Below are 20091 nucleotides of genomic sequence, written 5' to 3'. Positions count from 1 at the left end.
CATGATTATATATGATTATATTTGCACTTGTCAAGGTACCTTTCAAAAGATATGGTAAAAGTGTTTAAAAAGAAAAGAAATAGAAAAAGAGAGAGAGAAAGAAATACACTTCCACTTCATTTTATCAATGGTCTTTGAAGGTTTAGAGGTTTTAAGTCCTTTTTTTTAAAAATGGATTTAACTAAATCAGACACATATGTGGGCTCTTCGTCTCTTTCTAAGGCAAATGGAATGAATAAGAAAATACAAAATAAAATAGTGATGAGGAAAAACATTTATTTAACAAGGTATCATAACATTCTGTGTTTTCTTTATTGATGTCTTCATTTTCTCTTGCAGAATTTATTTGCCTCAATATGCTAAAGTGGCACAACAAACTAGAAAGCAGCTTCTAATGACTAATGGACTGACTGACAATTTGGATGTTACAAAGCTCTTGGAAAAGAGCCTAATAAAACTTAGAGGAATATACAACTGGAACCAAAAAGAATTCAGGGGAATCGATTTGTAATAAATGTGGGGTATGATGCCACATACTGAACACATTAAACGAATGGGAATGCAGTACACTATCAGAAAAAGAAGATCAGAATTTCTTATTAAAGTTTCCTATCATGGGTGTCCTCATCCCCCCCAAATTGTAAAAGCAGCATGAAAATCTTTGCCATGAAATCAGTTTGATGTGAAATTCACTCCCTGTTGGACTGAACAGAAATGCTTCAATATGTAGGCATGTTAAAAACATTTGTATTCAGTGCATCAATCCCTATTTAATGCAATCTGTTGGTGGCCTACAGTCACAAAGCGACATAAAGATTGTATTCTCATGTGGGAAGATATCCATCACTTAGCTGGTCTTGTCATGTTTGCTTTCCTGCAGACACAATAAGTGGCAAAGCTAAAAGCAAGCAGGGTGTAAGGTCTTCAGCAGTACAGTTAGTAGCGAGAGAGGACAGTAACTTTCAGATGCTGTTCAGCGTACAACAAGCCCCAAGGCCAAACAGAGAAATCAATTTAACTGTCCAGAATCAAGCGTATCGGGAGACTCATTATAACCTTACTGTAGACGAAACTAGCTGTGAATTATTCTAGTCTTTCAAACATATTTGAAAAAGTAATTTGTGAACAAGTAGGTCACAAAATATTGGAGAAATACAATTTACCTTAGTCTCCACTGACCAAAAGGCTGTACTTTAAAATCGTTCTGCTAGCAACCAGACATGTTGACTATCCAAGTACTGTAGACTGGGCTTCTGGATAAAATATTTCCATATATCATTACCATTGTAGAACAGAAAGTCCACCTTATCTGTTCCTTCCTCTGCAACAGACTGTTACAAAGATAACATAAAAATCCATCCATGTAGCACTTCATTTGCCAGGTTGTAGCCCCATTCTGGAATAAACTCTGTGGAATTACACCCACCGACCCCCATCACTAGCTAAAATCCACTGTGTGAACAAAACTGTTCTGATAGTGAACTAGACCACCTCTCTAATTCAAAGCTTGGACTACCCCTCCTGTAACCTTTCCTGAGCAGGTTTTTCCAGCATGCAAATGACCTTTTCATGCATTTTATGTCATTGCCTACATCCCTGCAGCAAAGCATGGAAATTCTCAGACGTTATTCTTTGCTAATGCAACATTACTTGTGACGCGCTTTGCAAGACAAAGCAGGCTTATGCAGTCTCCAATGTCAGAAGCAGAACTTGTAATTTGAGGAAAAAAAATGAATGAAGCAGCAAGAAACATACACCTAGCAGCAGGCCTGGCAGGATGGCTGGTTCAGGGATTGCAAGGCCAGGTAGTTGCTGCAAAGCAAAGGTGAGTAGGAAGATGAAGATAACTCTTAAAGCAGACAGGAATGGATACAAGGAAAAAGAGTTTATAAAACTGTTTAACCTCTGTGGCATGAGTGGGACTGATACTCCCTTCAAGAAGTTCATAAATATTTTAACAAAATTGCATTAATTGACACTGTTCCAGTGAGTGATAAGTGTGGTTTAATCATGGATATATGCTATTTAACTAGATCCTAACTAAAATATTTATCTTCTCACTTCGTATGTTTATGTCAAATATTTGTCTCAAGTAATATAATATACAGCTTAAAATAAACTGACTAATGAGATCTCAGACATGCACATTCAATGGGGAAATCACATATTTTAACAGTAGTTAAACTCAGAGAGCTAAGAGTACCTGAGTACTAATTCAGAATACTAATAAATTTAGAGTATTGAAACATTCTAGAGCCAAACTGATGCAAAACACCAGTATCAAGGCTTTAAAATATAATTCTATTTTTTTAATAGCATTCAAGTTATTATGCAAAATCAGTAGAGGTATATACAAACTGCACATTGCATGAAAATATTCATATTAAACACCGATGGCTCATTATTAAGGCACTCCATTAGAATGCAAACTTTAAATCAGATTTTTATGAGCTATAAGTAAATTAATTATTATAAAAATGCATTTTAAAAAAAAGCTATTAGCTTTATGACTAGATAAGGTGCAGAAGCAGCCTGGTTCAGCATGGATCAGGAAAATGCGGCAAAGATGAGACTAGATCTGCGCTTCAAAGGATGCAATGAGGAAGCACAGATGAGATGGAAGAAATACAAAGACGCAAAGCAGCAGGTAAATGAATTGGAATCACACAAAATTGCCAAAGATAATAGACATAAAGGGTAGCATGATTAGCACAGGAGAGCAGCGTGTGGCAGTAACAGAGAAGAGAGAACTCTAGCAATATCTGCAATAACACGGGGATCACTTGTGAAACAGCAAATGGCCCAGCCATAGCAAAACAATCCTTATTTCTTCCTCTAGCCATGGCTTGGCTCCTAATCTCTGGTTTTGCTTTGGCTTCTTTATCCATCTCTCTTAGATAGAAATCTTAGATAAGTCCATAAAAAAACAAGCGGCTTTATTTCCAGGGGTTTAAGAGACACAGCATTTCCTGTAGCATATCATGCACTTTATTCTCAATATAAGTTTCTGCTGTCTGGAAATATGTTAAAGTTATTACTTATAACTAGTAAGTTATTAGTTTCAATCCAAATGTTATCAACTTCAATTTATTTTTTTTAAATCAAACATACCAGTTTTGATACATTATGCTACATTTTTCTAAACACAGTCATAAAATGTTTTACATATAGGACCAAAATTGAAGTTAATTTGAGCTCAAATTTCAATAGAAGCCCTTCTGCAATTTATTCCATCCTATCCTTTTCTGTTTACAAATGAAAAATATTCTACCCACTCCTATACTTGAGATAGAAACTGCCATAATAAGTTTCACAGGTTTTGAGAAATGGAGAGAAGTGGGATTGGAAGTAAGGATGAGACTATTTTCTAACAGACATCTACCAAAGGTGCCAGAAACACCTAACGAAATTCCTTAAAACAAAGTATTTCCCCCCATTTACTTCTAGCTTAAAGAGTTTCAAAGCCTTGTTAGTGCTTACAATTTCCTGAAAAGCTTTAGTTTTCAGAAAAAGAGGTTCTATCAAATTAAATTAATTCTGTTTACTGAGAGGGAAATCTAAAGTATTTGAGACTTAATACATATTACTTTTTCTATTACTTCTGCTGTGCATTTTAAAGCAGGAATACACCATGACAAGAGTATTTATTATTAATTTTTATTGTAACTTACCCTCTGATTAAGGCATTTTATCATAACTTTAGAACAGGCAAAAATCTGAGCACTGTAATTTTAAGGCTGAATCATAAAAAAATCTTTCAACACTATGAAAGAACTATAAATATTATGAAGTCATCGAAAGCTTCATCATCCTCATCTTTATCATTTGTAAAGAACTCAAAAGGTGCAAGGATGTGGCCCTTACCAACTACACAGAAGTAACTTTTTATCTCTGGAAATCACTTTTAAGATTCTTTTAATTGCAGGATACAGCTTTAACCACTTTATGGGAAACATATCTCAGCATTGCCATAAATGCAATATTGAAATGAAAGGAAATATCACTTCTACTTCTGAAGTTCTTTTGGCAGATAAGAAAAAGTAATTGAAAACTTTTACTTTATAAATGATGATTTATGCATAGTAAACTCTGCCATATTTTGAAATACATAAGCTGAGTAATTTAGCTGGAAACTACATTATAAACAATGATACAGCATCCAAGTTGAAATCATACGGACGCTTCTCTTTGTCTTCTCAAATATCTCTATTAGTTTCTTATCTGTCTTACAAAACACCACAACAAACAAAGATTTACTGTACTTTCAGCTGTGTTGTGCTAACAACAGCAGAAAGCAATTTCCACGGTTCGACGCATCATTTCTCCTCTTTCTCTTTAGCTAACCACTGTATACACATGCATTTTCTGTTCCAACCCAAACGTGGGACTCTCCATCAACTCAGGCTGTTCTGCCCCGTGGGCACCACTCTTCTCTCACCAAGGGTTCAGCTGACCCTTGACTCTTTGCTGACGTAACTCTTTCTGACACTTGCCTATAGATGCCTATGTTCTTCTGATGAATTTGGGAGCCTTTAGCAGCTTCACGGATGTTTTCACATTCCTACACACTGTAAATCTACTCCCATGGCGGTGGAGACTGAGGGAGGTAGATATTACATAGATATAGATATATATAGATATATATAGACGGTAGATATATCCACAGCCCCTGCATTTTCACTGAGTTCAATTACCAGTTTCCCAATCAGCTTATGACTTGGCTAGCTCCTCTAGATCCCACAGCTTGTGGAAGGAGGACTAAAGAGATTAAAAATGTGGGTTTGGGTTCTCCCTGCTTTAGTAGAAAGTGACACTGAATACTCTATGGTCACAGAGGCAAAGGTCATTGGGCTTATCAGGGCCGCTTACGCCACTGCAGGAAAATATTGCCTACTGCTGTCAACAAAATATCATTCAGCATCATGCTCAATGAAATACAGTCTTTCCACAAAAAAAAAAACAAACCTCAACCCCCCCCCCCAAAAAACTCTAAACAAAACCCAAACCAGCTTGCTTTCATCTCTGCTGTACATAAATATTCAGTGTCTAATAAGGTCCATTTTCATATTTTCCTGCTAATAGGCTAGCTAGGAACAAAGAGGTCTTAGTGCGAAAGAAGACAGTTCTGCCTGCTTTAAAACTTGTACCATCAAAGTTTTGATCAATATTAGCCTTCCAGGCCTTTCAGATGTACCATAGGGGCTCATCTGACATTCATCAGCCTACAAGACAACACAGCCTTCAAGAAGTCCCTCACAAAAGGTGCAAATTAGAAACAATTTATTAAAAGGTTGGACCAGATGATTTTTGAAGTCCAACCTGGGCTGTTCTACAATTCTGTGATTCATTATCACGGGGAGATATGGTTGGCAGGACATAGCAGGCCATCTGATCTTGTCAGTGTTGGCTTGTGATTCTTGAAGAAAAAAGCAATGTATCAAATCTTGTGAAATCTGTGTAGACCTACTTCCACATATTATGGACTAAGATCTGTGTTATAACCCTTAGTCGTATCATCCTTCCCAAGGCTGTGCACTGAACTCTTAATTCTGAGATCTGAACAATACTCTTCACCACCCTCAAAAGCTAAAGCTAAATGACCCACTTCCTACTACCATCTCTTCGTGCCTCCTGTTAAAAGAAGCAGCTCAAATTTTTATCATCCCTTTCTCCTGTCTGTTTACGTGTTTTTCCAATTACTATTAATTTTTGACTAGGATACACAATTTACATCCAAATTTGGATGGAAATATTTAACTTACTGAAGATATAATTATTATCTCCCTCTTCACATGATAAATTAGCTACAACACCCCCTTCTTTTGGATTAATGGAGGGTTAAACGCACTTATTACTTCTTCCTACTGCTGGAAAATGTATATTTGTTCCAGTTACAAGTATTTGTGAAATGAAGCAATTTTCATCAGATGATAGCTTTGATGGAAAACAAACCAACTCTAAAGAACAAAAGGCAAGCATTGAAAACTTTTGAAAACTTTAATTCTGAAAGGTACCTATAATTCATTGAGAATCCCCACCTTAAAACAAGTAATTCCAAGTTGAGCTAAGTGTTTTATCCTATTAATTTCAAGGATGATGAAACACATTCTTGAAGCAGCACCCACTGAGTGCTCCCTTAAAGGTGAAGAGAAGTCCGTAATGGGGTTTCCAAAATCGCATAGAAGCATTACTTCCTGAGAGGTCAATAAAGCATTAAGTCCATTCTTAAACCATATACAGTTCCTTCTGATATTATTCAAAATGTCAGTTTTGAGGCACTTCAAAGTTCTCAAGCACTTCAGATCTCTGTAGTGAGTTACAAAGCTATTTGCTCAGCTGAAGTATTTGAGGATAAAAATTCACCACATCTTGCCAGCCAGTTCTGCGTATCCACATTCACCAGAAGGCTTTCATAGCTACTCAAACAGAAGAAAAAGCCACATAATCATAGTAAAGGTATTTAAAAAGTGGCCCAACCAGTCCTACTGAAAACTGTAAAGGGTTACTAATTGCAAATATTGAATTTGGAAAAACGAAAGTGATATAATCCCTTGGCCTGGTTGACCTGTGGCCAACTGCAAGCAGTTAGAGAGGAAGAGAGGCACCCAAAAATGAAGGAAAAATATCTAACAGATATGAATCAAGTTTCACATGCTACATTAATCTGACCAACATTCAAATCCAAATTCTCTTTCCCACAGTAGTTATTAAAAAGCCACCATGCTATTTCTGCTATTCAAAATTTTTCAAGACAAAAAAAATCCCTGCTGCAAAAAATAAATGAATGAAGTTCTGTACCATTCTTTGCTCTCATGCCCATTTTGAAGCACAGAATAATCACACAGGAGCCTCTGTGGTTAGGCACTTGCCTAAGAGCATCAACAGAAAACAGAAGTTACTGATACAATTCCTAGCTTTTTTTATTATTATTTTTTGACTGATCTTTCTCAAGTTTCCATTGTCATAACAAGATATTAAACAAATTAAAAACACAACTTTAAAAGTTGAAAATATTTCTCCTGTTCTTTGCTGTCAAGACAACTGCATTTTCGGCAGGAGATGGATAAAATGTAACTTCTTATCCCGATGAACAAAAATGAATAAAACCCATGAAAATATATAATTTAAAGTGCATAAAAAGATTTGTCTCTTTCTAATGAAAGCAATCAGTCAAAACAGGCAGTTCCCAATCCACTGAAAGCAGTTTTCAGTAAGATCATTTGTATCAGTTTTGACAAGAATGGAAATTCTGAGCAAAAGAAAGACGGACTCATCCCTGCCAAAACTGCCAAGAGAAATACTACAGAGCACCAAGATCCTAAGGGGAATTTCTGTTTGACATCAATGTTTCTCCCCAGGGTCCCATTGCACTCTCCCCTGCTGCCACCCTGTGTTTTCCCTTTTTCCTCACTGTTCCCAATGCAGGAGCAAACCCCTCTTCATTCCAGAGTGCTGCAGTTACTCAGAGGCTTGAAAGATTTTTGGGGGGGTTCAGATCCCACTCCTCTAGCCCTATAAATGTCACTGCTAAAAGCCATCCACCTGCATGCTGAAAACTGAATAAACCTGTATCTTAATTATTTGAGTTGAATTTTAACCCAGGCACTTAACCTTATTATTCTAGACTGGGAAATCTGGTCATCTGCTTGTCTTGCAGTCTAAAATCACCTTTCTGTTTTACAACAGGTCCCGCTATGTTCAAATGCCTGAGCACACTGGAGCTCAGCAGACACAATTGACTGTGCTGCTTCTAAGGAGAAATAGGTGGGATAATATGTCTCTATTGCACTATGTTTGCCTTGGTTTTGTAGGCATTAGTTTGGAGTTTGAGAGTTTGTGTTCTGGGTGATTTTGCTCATAAACCTGATCCTGGCTCTCATGTATTCCTGGTGGATGTCCTGCTCCACAAGTGAATAATTCACGGGCAACAGGTTGCTCATAACACTGCCTGTAGTAGCAGCTCTGCTCTGCATTTATTAATGATCACTAGAAGAAGGACTTGAACCTTGGTCTTCCATATTCCTGAGGCAGCATCCACCAAGCCACCAAATCCATCTCTGGCTTCTTTACTTTGCACTTGTTATGAACACTGAAATACTCACTCATCCAGACAAACAGCCTGGGGTCAGGGCAGGCACCTGGACAGTCCAACACCGAGATTTAGATTTCTCCCTCCTCCCTCATCTGATTCAGAGAGTCCAAAACCTGATTAATTCTCCAAATGGTACACTATTGATTACTTTGAGTCAGTCTGTCTCTCTCTCTGCAGTCCCAGATTTTAAAAGAAAATGCTTTATTCAAAAGCAAAGAGGGGAAATTTTTTTAAAACTTTTAAATTTTTTAAAATTCAGGAATACAATTATGGAGAGAGGCATTTTTTCCATTTTCCATTAGGCTCAAATATGCATTTACTTTGACTTTTAAGCTAAACAGAAATGCACGTTCAAGTAAATCACAGTTCTCTATTAACACTAGTTTCATTGTGATACCATGCAAATTCCCAACACCTTCCAGCCAAATTAAATTTCACTGAAATTTCACAAAAGATTTGCAGAAGCTAGCAGAAAGTAAAGAATCAGTCACTGTATTTTCATCTATTGCATAGCACTAAATAAAGGAAGGAAATGGTAGTCTTCAGCAGGTTTACAGCAGATTTAAGTACTGTGCTGAACTAGAACAGCAGGTCCCAGTTCACCAAGGTATTTAATTACCTCTTTACCTTTAGTACTACGTAGTTTATTTCATTTCTAGCAGGCTGCTTATGTATTTAAAGTTGCTTTAGAGAGAGTGCCATGTTAGTACTGTGCCAGGTCCATCTTTTCTACAACACTAGAGGCAAAGCAGACAGACACAGCAACATTTCTTTTCAACTCACTAGAAAATACACCATGTCTCTGTAAATTGCAAGTATATCTTTCAGTCACATCATAAATTGCATGTCAGGCTTTAGAAACAGCTGAAACAGATCACAGCTTAAAGTACCAAGTGCTGATATATATAGATTTTTTAAAATCACATTACAGAGCTCTACCTTTGATCATGATCACAAAGGGAGCAGGTGAACCCATCATTTACCTCAAGTAGCTAACCAAGAAGCTAACCAAGAAGAAAATACTTTTTTCCGCTCTTGGTTACTAAATAGTGTTAGTTAATAAGTGTCAGCAGAGCTGTATAACTTCTCTTTTCACCTAATGAAGCAAAAGGGAATAAGAGATAAAAGATGCAAAAAATAAGTTTCAACTTTATAAGAAGAGATGGCAACTTCCTCAAGATCAAAATATACACTTGGAATTTATGTTGCTTTGTGATGCAAATATAAGAAAAAAATATATACCAGATAACAAAGCAATGCCACTATTGTAATCAACAACTGTTTTCAGATGAAGTGGAAGTAGCAATTCTTTTACTAGAACAAAAACAAAAAATGTAATACAATTTGCCCATCTCTGAACAAATAACACAACTATAGAATGTTCCACATAACCCTTAATAATCTGTGAAATAAAAACCTGCATGCATTGACTCCACAGGGAAAGTCCTGCCATTCGCACTGGCAGAAGGAGAGAGGAACAACACATCTGTCAGGCATTATGGCCGAAGGCCTTCAGCCACATTCATGTGAAGTGCTTTGCGCTACAGATATCCCTCAGATTAAAATAGGTAACATTTCCTCCTTAAGGTCATCACATTAAAATCATTTAGGACAGAGCCCTACAATCCTACTGGACAAATGCGGAGGGCTTGAAGCATCCTGGGTTACCCTGGTGCCCCACCCAGGGTATCTGTTTTCCTGCATGCCCATGGCTCTATCCTTGCTCTGAGGCACCCCTAGGTGTCCTGAATGCAAAGAAAGCCTTGACATGGACATCCTGGTGCGGAGAGGAAGAGATGAGAGAGCCTGGTGTGTCATCTCATTCCCCCACTGGGAGGAAATAACTGAAACCATCCTCAGAAGAGAAGAGAAATGCACAGGAGGTGGGTGTATGCTAACAGGGATATGGAGGCAGAGCAAAGTGCACCACGATCTCCAAGTGTCCACACATGGTAAGAAAACCAGTGTGGGAAGAAAGTCCTCTAAATTTCAGAAGGTGTAGTACAGGGCCTTTGAGGATAAGCCCATTCTGAATTACATGGAGCACTGGAAGACACATGAGAACCACTTTATTTCTGCAGTGCTGTTTTCTACACCACTAAGATATAAGACAGTATTCCTCTGAGCTATCAGCTCCCTTTTGTTCATTTGTTTGTTGGATGGTTATTCAGAGGAATGGCAGCTTTTATTTCAGCAGTATAGATAAAAGTATTGCACTGAAATTTAAATGTCAAAGAATACATACTCAAATGTCAAATACCAACAGACAAATGCAACAGAGAAATGTCAGAAATACACCCGTGTCTCCCACTGAATATAACTATATCTGTGCAAATGCAAGCCACAGCATGATGTGTAAAAGTAAGAGGTTTTCTGCAGTTCCTTTGGGATGGTAACACCACTGGTGTCAATAAAATCATTATGTGGCAGCGATCTGACTGTATTACTCCAAGTAGCCAACTCTGGCAACACATATAGCCTAAGCAATCTGTGGTCTGCAAGGTGATGCATTTACAGACATAACAGTACAAAATTCGCATTTCAGGCAAATCCCACTCCTGAATTTGCTAACTTGTCACTAGATGGAGGACCCCAACACAATGAACTTCCACATGAATGCTGCCACTGCTTTACAGGTATGACAGTAGCCCATGAAAGTTGAAGGAGAGGACTTGCAGACAGTTTCTGCTAGATACATGGCTTAATTTGGCCAATAAAACCAAACACAAAGTGAATTCCTGGTGTTTCCTAAATTGTTTGCTTTTTTGAGTCCTAGGAATATTAACCTGGGAATATAAGTGAACTTTTCAGAAGTAAGCAAATTACTCCTGAACCCAAACAGAACTGACTTCAAGCAGAATTTGGACTCTTGAGAAATTCGAGTGCATTTTAAAATTTTACTTGGTTTAATTAAAATCAATTGATTGTTCCTCAGGAAAAAAAAAAAAATTCTTTACACACTTCACTTGGTGTGAACTTCTTGTCCCAATGACTTCAGTGGGGCTTTTGTCATGATTTCACCCTTCATTATCGCCCATAAAAGTACTTGGAAACATGTTAATTAGGGAAGATGCATTTGTTTAGAAATTTCAGTCAGTCTGCTAATTGCAGCTGCTTCCACTAGAGTTGAGAAATAAAAATGGTTAGGTAGTTCTGTAGTCAGACCACTAAATACATGAAAATCTGAAGTGCACTTTAATTAGTGTAGCTAACAAAAATATACCTGACTCCTGTAATTATTGTGATTTGCTTCCAACCCTAGTGACTCATACACTGTAAAGTAAAACCTAATCAAAGACAAAATATGTGAACTTTTGTCAAGAGTAAAACCAACATATGGCATTTTCCCCTTAAAATTTTATTTTCTTCTCTATCTCTGTTGTAAATGTTTTAGGATCTCCAGCTTTTTTAACTTTGTTTTTTTAACTTTGTGACATTGATTATAAATACCATATTTATTTTAAATCCTCTTACTATTCAATTTAGTGTAAAAAATACAACATTTAATTGGAATTATTTTGAATTTTTTTTTAAAGACTCTTCCAGGAACAATTATCACATTCTCACAATATACACACAAATTTCTTTCTAACGAAAATTCCTTTCTCTACACCAGGACTCTTTCTAAAGCTTTTTCTGGATCAATGAATGCTGCTTAGAAAAAAAATTGGAACAGATTAAATCTGTTCTGCTCTGGACACTTTCTTCTTTTTAACCAGCTGCAGGGCATCACAAAACTCTAAGGACAGACATTTATAGTGCAACCTTCAACAGGAAAATTTTCTTATAATCTCTATATTTAATTTTAATTGGCAAAATAAAAAATTACATACTTTCAGTAGCTTTCTTTTTAACTTTGCTTTTCTCCTGAACAGGGTCTTGTGACACTGAGTTTCATGGTCTAATTATATTGTGTGCAAAACTCTATTCTCTTTGACCAACTTCAAATCTATTTCCTTTCCAAGACAGTGAATGTCTCTTTGTCCTTGAACTGTGATAAAGGGTAAACAAGGAAGGTTCAAAAAGCCTGTTTGTACAATCTCACTGTTTTGCGCAACTTACGTGTGCCCTTACATGCCCATTAATCTCTTCTTTGAAAGTAAACTGCACCATAGTTTAAATTTACACTGTAAATCTAAATTATACCATCATAAGAGAGTTAGAAAAGCTAGGGAGTCTTTTTGTACTTCTATATTTCCAAGACCTTTTTGTGGGTCTCACTCTTTCTTCTATCTTTTTGTGAAATGGAAGAACACAATTTAGCGCTTCACTCAGGCATTCACCCAGACAAGGCCTGAAGTAAAAAAACAGCCAAAGTCAATGAATTAAATTAAATGAAGAGATACAGATTTGTCTTAAGAAGGACTAGCTGGTTGCTCTAAAGAATAAACAGCTCCTTGACGCACAGCATGTAAAATCATTCAAGTCAAAATATGTTGAAACAGACTGAATTTATAGGTGAGGGAATAAGGACTCATGCAACATTCTGGTCGCCTAAAGACTTTGCAAAGCACGGCTCCAAATATCAACAAGATCCAGTTCTGTTTAGTTTCCAAAGCATCTGTCAGGATCTCTGCTCAAGGTGACATAGCTATAGGCATGTGTGTACATTAAGGTATTGACAACAGATGAAACAGCAGGAATGGAATAACAATTCCAATGAAAAGCGGAGGAGAAATTTCAGGAGTTTAGAGACACTTTTAACTTCTTATTTATCTCTCCCTTCTTTCAGAGCACTTATCTGTTACTGCAGAAGGTATGCAGACAAATGATGTACTTCATCATATAGTGACACTGACACATGGAACCAGTTTACATATATTAAGATAACTTTCTCTGTCATTTGCTTTCTGACAATCACTTCAGGTTCCTCACGTATAAAAACCAGTGTAATCTGATACACTAAATGAAGAGATCTTGGTATCATCTTTCAGGAGGTCTATCTTTGAAGGAGAGTTGCTCCTGGAAAAGCCTGTTAGTCTTTTATTTTCCTAAGAGGTACCATATGATTTTTGCTACTTTTGCCATCCCAGATGGGCAGTTGTCCAAAGTTAAGGATATGCATTGCAAATAGAGACCTGCTTCCATCATTCCTTACACAGGACTTAAATTTATTTTTACAGACTAGCAAAACTGAAATACCAAGGAAAAGTAATTTTGCTCAAGATGTCATTTCCTCAAACAATCTAAGTCCAAGTATTTGGACTGTGTCTGGCAGCCGAATATATAACATTACACCTATTCTGTAAAAGTTAATTTCTACTAAGAACTTTGTGTACTTATTTCATGAAGACAAGAGATTACAGAAATTTTGTCTATGTTACAACAGGTTTTCTCTTTCTGTACCTATGAATTTTAATCACCTAACAGTTGCAGCATCCCACTTTGACCATAAGTATCAAGTGTCAATCGGGGTACTCTAAACGTATTTCAATGTAAAATTTGCTATTTTGGAAATGGGTTGCAAGGATTACAAAACAACAGCTTTCACTGGTCTTTTGGGACAGTCGACAAGCAGCTTAACACATTCTGCATTACAAACACCACCTTGATCAATGAGATCTACTGCAAGGCCTCTTTGCAATAATAAAATAGATGGATATCCAGAAGTTCAAGACTTTTCTCCCGCTTCTTAGTCCTCTTAATGATACATGACAACACGTTATCTGCCATCAAACACTTTTCTATTAACATGGAACGCAAGAAAAGTTTTAAAAATATCAGTAAAAATAGTCTCTTGTTTGAATATATGTAGCCTCACCTTGCGGATGCCTCTGCCAAGATCTTCTCCATAATTTGTCCCCAAAATTTCAAAATGCACATTGGGATTCCCCCCATTTTCTGCAAATTCCAGTTCTCCAGTCAAGCCATTCACTCCACCCTATTGGAAAAAAAGGAGAATGGAGTGAAAACTCAGAAGTAGCCAATTATAATAAACTTTCGTTTCTCCAAGGGATTTGTGCACTAACTATGCAGAATACATACACAACTACCAAGATTAGGACAGTTTTCCAAAGACCACATTTCCCTGAAAATTCCGAAGCCTAAATTGTTCCTGCATCATTTAAGCTCTTCACAGAAGAATCAAACTCAGCAATGCTAAGCAGATGCAATACAAGCAATAGTTTTAGTCTTAGTGTATTTGCACTCCAATTTTTGTTCTTTGACCCATCAGCATATATGTATAGACATTCTAGCCCCATTAAGGAAAAAAAAAATATTTTGCAACTAATTTTAGTGGAAGCAAAACTAAAGACAAATATATAAAAGAAATTGCACAAAAATTAGTTTTCTTTGTTTATTTTTGTTTTTTTCCCCTCCTAATGCTTCTCACCCCAAAGAGATTTCCACATAAGACCAGAGTGAGTTTTGAATCAAGTTAGGTGGGTTTTGAGCCCAACATAAGTGATCTGCACAAATGAAGAGGGGCTTGTCTAGCTGAATATAGTGATTTTTCTGTTTTCCTCCACAACTCTTCTCTACTAGTAAGAATGCATGAGATGAGCAACAATGCACCATATTTTCAAGCTTGCTTTTACTTTTCTACATTTCAGTCACAAAGGGTTAAAATGTTAAAGATGAAACAGTGAATATTTAACGAATCAGAGTTGAAAGGGCTATACATGCCACAGCAATACTCAAAATATATTCCAGGGTTAATTCAACATGACACACATTTCATCTTTGTATAAGAACTGTGATGACCTGAACTGTAAAATGAACAGAGCCACATGAAATGCCTACAATGAAAACCTTTAGCCTTAAAAAATTTCTTCAGTTTTCAGATTCAGGAAAAATTAGATGTTTAACCCACTTCCTCCAAAAAACTTGAACAATATTTTAAGTATGCACAAGAAAAAAAATCTGTCTCTGGTGTAAAACCATACGAAATGCATAGCTTTTCTTCAAAACATAAGGCAAGAGTTTTGCAGTTGTGATTGTTCTTTCAGTTAAGAGCTTTATTATTTGAATGAAAAAAATGGAAAATAAACTCTTGCAATATAAACTACCTAGCTAAGCACATGAGCCTTGCTGAATCATGATTTTAAAAGCTCTGTTCTCACATCTTCAGTTTGGAGAAAATCCAGGAAGGAGTAGAAAATTTGCATCTCCATTGCAGATTAGTATGAACTAAGAAAATCTGGTCATCCTTTTATAAAACATTAATATGATAATAATAAAAATAAAGAAGTTGATCATTGAGATAATACCTTTAACACTTACTAGAGACTACTAGAGACTAGTATTGTCAGGGAATAATACCTTAATATTTCATGAAGTACCATTTTCAGTTAAAAACAAGATAATACTTTGTGTATATATATATTTTTAATCTGTTTAAAATCTTTTCTATAATATTTACTTTTCTGGATGAGATACTAGAATAAAAATTAAAAAAAAAAAAAGGAAAAAACAACATCCTGATTAAGGGTACATCTGCACAGTCTTTTGCAGGAAGACTCCAGGTCATTTCCCCCTCAGTGAGTCAGCCAGGCAATTTTGATGCATGTCGCTATGGTTAGCATGACACTGAGGTTACTTATTAGCTTGAGCACAATCCTGTAATAATCACACCTTCGTGGCTTTTAGATTGGGGTTAGCACACCTTAGACTGGGTTCAGAGTAAAGACAGAGTGAGCTTGTGTTTACCTGCAAAATCATTTGAACATATCCTTAGGTAAATAACTGAGTTTCACAAACATAAACCATTTCTGCCAATATAAAGCAACTTAAATTTGACTACCTCCTGTTCACAAACCAGAAGTAGACACCTGTTCCACATACCTTTTTTCTCATACGGTCTCATCTGGCTTTTTTCTTAATTAAGCCAGAATTTCATGGTACGTGTGATGTAGAAATGCCTGCAAAGCAGCACAGATCTGCAAGGCTTGGGATCCCCATCTGACCCCTGAAAGCCTCCACCTGGCTGACTTGCCCTCCCTGACAGCATACACCTCTCCCTAGTCCTGCACCACTCTGATCTTACCATATATTGTTTTTATTATATTATATTATATTTTGTATTTCCTATATTACTTCCTAAAAGTTTTTCCCCCACAATGTGAATTAAACCCGTGGGTCTGAGGTAGGTAAAGTATGAAAATTAATTAAACTGTTATAGATCACCTGAGCTGCACCATGATTTCAGGGGACCCACAAGCAAGGTCTGGGAAAAAAAAGGGAAAACTCTGGAAAAAAATGATAAAAGAAAGGAAACATACAACGAAAAAAAAAATTAAAATCTGTTAACACAGATGCTTTGTACAGCAGAAAGAGTTTTCCTTTTTTCTTATTTTGTGACAAAGTAGTTTTAAATTGGGAACTTTCAATACAGAAAATTAAAGTCTTTATTTTCGAAATTGAGAGTGCTCCCAATAATTTATGGGACATGAAGATATAATTATGTCTAAAATATAAATGATTTTTTGAGACCTGAGAGAGCAATTTAAAATTTTAGTAATTTTTTTATTTTTTATAACCTTTGCCCTTATTTGAGCAAATATGATTTAAAAAAAGATAATTTGAGGAAGTATTTCACCTCAGTTACACCTGAAGTAATGAAACCCACTTTTTAAGAAAACATAGGATTCCATGGAAATACATGGCCCCTAACATATAGTACAGGTTAACAGACTTACCTACCATATTTTGGAATTGAATATCTACCCGAAACCATTGTGTAAGTTCATTTACCTTGATTTTTAAATGGCTGCAACTGTTGGGGCAAGATACAAACTGTAAGTCTGTTAGTTATTTTTATTTGTCTGAAATCCAGCGGTAACCATAACACCAATTTTTCTCATTCATCTATTTTGGCAATTTTATCATGCTTTGAAAATTTCTCATCTAAGAGTTTCCTTGATTAGAGCTTTCTTTCCTAGACTGTGTACATCTGCAAATAGTGTAATAAGAGGTCAGATTAGATGGGAACGCTCCTGGTTTGGAACGGCCAGAGGCAGAAAGACAAAACAGTGAAAAACCACCCATATAATACCAACAACAATACTAAATCTGATAGGAAACTTCTTGGAGGTCCTGATGCCTCCTCCCTACCTGAGTCCTACCTTGCTGGACCTGCAGGCCAGGCAATCCTGTTATTGCTCTCTACTAGTCCTCATTGTCCCACACAGCCTTTTTACAAGGCTTACACAAGCCTGTTTTAATGCTTAGGACTGATGGAGTGGGACAGTGTATTGCCTAGGAAGAGTTTCAGGACACTGCTCCAATTTTCCTGCATAGTCTTTCACAGTGTGGATCCCTCTAAAGCACTTACTTGATTTATGGAATGTGTTTTATCCCTCCTCTAATGCATAGTGGAAGGAGATCACAGAGAAAATGGCCATCTGTATGACAGCAACTGATCCAGTAACTTCCTGATGAGATTTTTCCAAGTTATTTTAGCGTTAATTACGATAATGGGTAAGAGTCAAAGAAATTTTTCATTCCATTTAACTTACAGAAACAATGCTATTTGGGGAAAAATGAAGACAGATTTATTATCTACTCTCTCAAATTCCTCTAAGGTTGAGCCGCAACCATGCAATTTCCTGACACATTTAAAACTGAAGAGTGAAATGTCAGTTGTTAGGACAAAAATGTTTTACTTATGTTTCTGATCACTGCTTTGGGCTTTGCAGAGCTGTTATAAAGCTTGGCAATATGGTTAAAGCCTACCTGAGTCCCGTCTAGACTGGCAAAATAAACTACAGTTTATATATGCTTAGGCACTACTATACTGTAAGTCCCTGAAGAAAGCACTATTTACCCAGCAGTCAGAACCTCACTTGGGAATGTCAGCTTGCCAATCATCAGTTATAAAATATTGTACTTGTTCTCAGAGTTCCTGTTCAAACTTCCTCTTTTTCCAAGATACAGTTATGTTCACACACTAGCTATTTTGCAATTAAGGAAAAAACTGTGGTTACAGGCAGAAAAAAATGCTATAAGCATTAAATATGAGTTTCGTATTTTATTCTTGAAAATATCTGGTATTGAAAACATTGTTGGGTTTTCAACTCAACGCACCATTTTTAGCTGCTAGTGAAGAGAGCCTAATCTACTGCCTGAAAAACAATTTGGCATCTTTTTCACACATCACCACTGAACATCACTGACATTTCTGAGACAAGAACTCGTTGACAATTCCACGCATGATTCATGAAACAACACGAGGTACGGCTCATTTTCCACAAAGGAATAGGCTCTGCGTTGCTGCTAGCACTAAAAATTTGCTGTTTGTCAGTGAGCTAAACAAATGTGACTGGGAAGAGATCAGGTAAGCGTGAAAGAAGATATATGCAGTAACTTGATGTCATTTTTCTGAGTTGATCCTCCATATAATCCTACTTACATTTATTCTCAGGCTATTCGGGAAGATTAATTTTTCCCACAGTAGAATTATTTTCTAGTAATACTTCTTTCTCTCACTGTGAAATAGCTTTACTGAGAAATAAACAAGTGAGCATGTGTTTGGGGATAGTTTCTATTACAGAAGCGAATTTAGAACTAATTGCTGGAGCTGGCCAAATTCATTAGAAGGATTGTATTTCCTGATGAATTTAACTATTTATTCAGTTCCAGAATGGGTAGAAACAGATATTAGATTTTAATAATTGTAGTGGGCTTAAAATGTTGTTTTTTTTTTTTTTTTTTTCGGGCTTTGTCCAATCAGCTGAATTCACACAGAAAAAACAGCTTTTGGAGTTGTTTGTAGAAATAGCGACACAAGAATCAAATGTTCAACAGTGAAAAGTAACAAATGACAATAGGGAATGATTCAGACAGCTATTTTGCCATTTCAAGAAACGTTTGAAACTCTAATTCCCCCTCATTCCCTACTCTTCCCTATTAGCTCATTAGTCATAAAGAAATTAGTTTATTTACCACCAGAATTCTCCTATTTTTAACAAGTGCTGCTGCAGGTAGAACATCAGTGTCCCTTCCTTTTACCTTCTTCAGTGTGTAGCTTATAGAGATTTCCCATCTCTTTTCTCGTTTTCCCCTCCCCTTTGATTTCTGAATCAGAGACATTCCCTCTACAGCTAAAACACTGCCAGATATTCCTGTTTCTGGATCTCTGATTCTAGAAGATGGATTTTGTCCTAGAAAAGCTTTTTCGTGCTTGTTTCACCACGAGAGCTCAGTTATACACAGCAGTAGATGGCAACATCACCTCCGCTGTGCTGCTGCCAGGAGAACAGCTACTTCAGTTGCTAGTCCTTTTCTAAGGCAGGCAGGCTGGAATTAGGCAACTCTTCCTTAAATCTTTCCCCACCACCACCATACTTGGCTACAATGAGACACTCACTGAAAACACATTGAGGTGAGGGACAATCTGGGACAAGACGGTAATTCCAGCTCTGTGATGCAGGTCGTTATGAAGGCAGAGTTACAGTTGTGCAGAGGATGGCAGTTCTTTTGCCAGGAGCATTTAAGAAATCTCAGAACGTTCCTTCACCCTGAACTATAACAATATCTTCTTATGACATTCTGTTATACACTACATCTTTGAAAGAGTGGTGATGTGAAAATGAAAATGCAGAACCTTTTATTCAGAAACTATTTAAATACCACATGGTAACTTTTTCCTGTTTTCTTTCAAAATTAAGGAAAACTGGTATGTTTTTGAGAAAAACTTTTTATTTCAGTTGGTTTTAGAGGATGTTCCAAGACAACAGGAGAGAAAAGGTGTTTAAAGAAAAAATACAAGATGGAAAATGGAAGCATTCTCAAGAAGAGAGATTAAGTGGTTTTTATTTTTTCTTTCATTACTTTTTAATTGTATTGTTTTTCTGACACCTCATCAGACATTCATCAATGTGAACTTTTTAGTTTCAAAAGTACACAGCTATGATCCTGAAGTTCTTCTACATAAGTGCTTTAGTGAAACAAAAGAGAAGGTGGACCACAAAACTAAAGCAGAATTCCTCTTTCTTATGCAGTTCCAGCTCTCAGGTGCAATCTTTAGCTTTCCTCTACCTAGGGATTGAAATGGTACA

At 36.6% G+C, this 20091-nt stretch overlaps 1 protein-coding gene across 2 annotated transcripts in view; it reads right to left on the bottom strand.

Moving 5' to 3' along the window:
* The window catches only part of GRID2 (glutamate ionotropic receptor delta type subunit 2), a 735317-nt gene that overhangs the window by 194289 nt on the left and 520937 nt on the right, over positions 1 to 20091 (bottom strand). For both annotated transcript variants that reach the window (XM_075499270.1, XM_075499271.1), the window contains one exon: positions 13854 to 13973. In XM_075499270.1, coding sequence (XP_075355385.1) covers positions 13854 to 13973 — 120 coding nt within the window. The remainder of the gene's footprint in view (positions 1 to 13853; positions 13974 to 20091) is intronic.

This window comes from Mycteria americana, chromosome 4, assembly GCF_035582795.1.
Source record: "Mycteria americana isolate JAX WOST 10 ecotype Jacksonville Zoo and Gardens chromosome 4, USCA_MyAme_1.0, whole genome shotgun sequence".
NCBI classification, from domain to species: Eukaryota; Metazoa; Chordata; class Aves; order Ciconiiformes; family Ciconiidae; genus Mycteria; species Mycteria americana.
The sequence above is the reverse complement of the archived record's forward strand: the minus strand, read 5'-3'. Positions and strand labels throughout refer to the sequence as shown.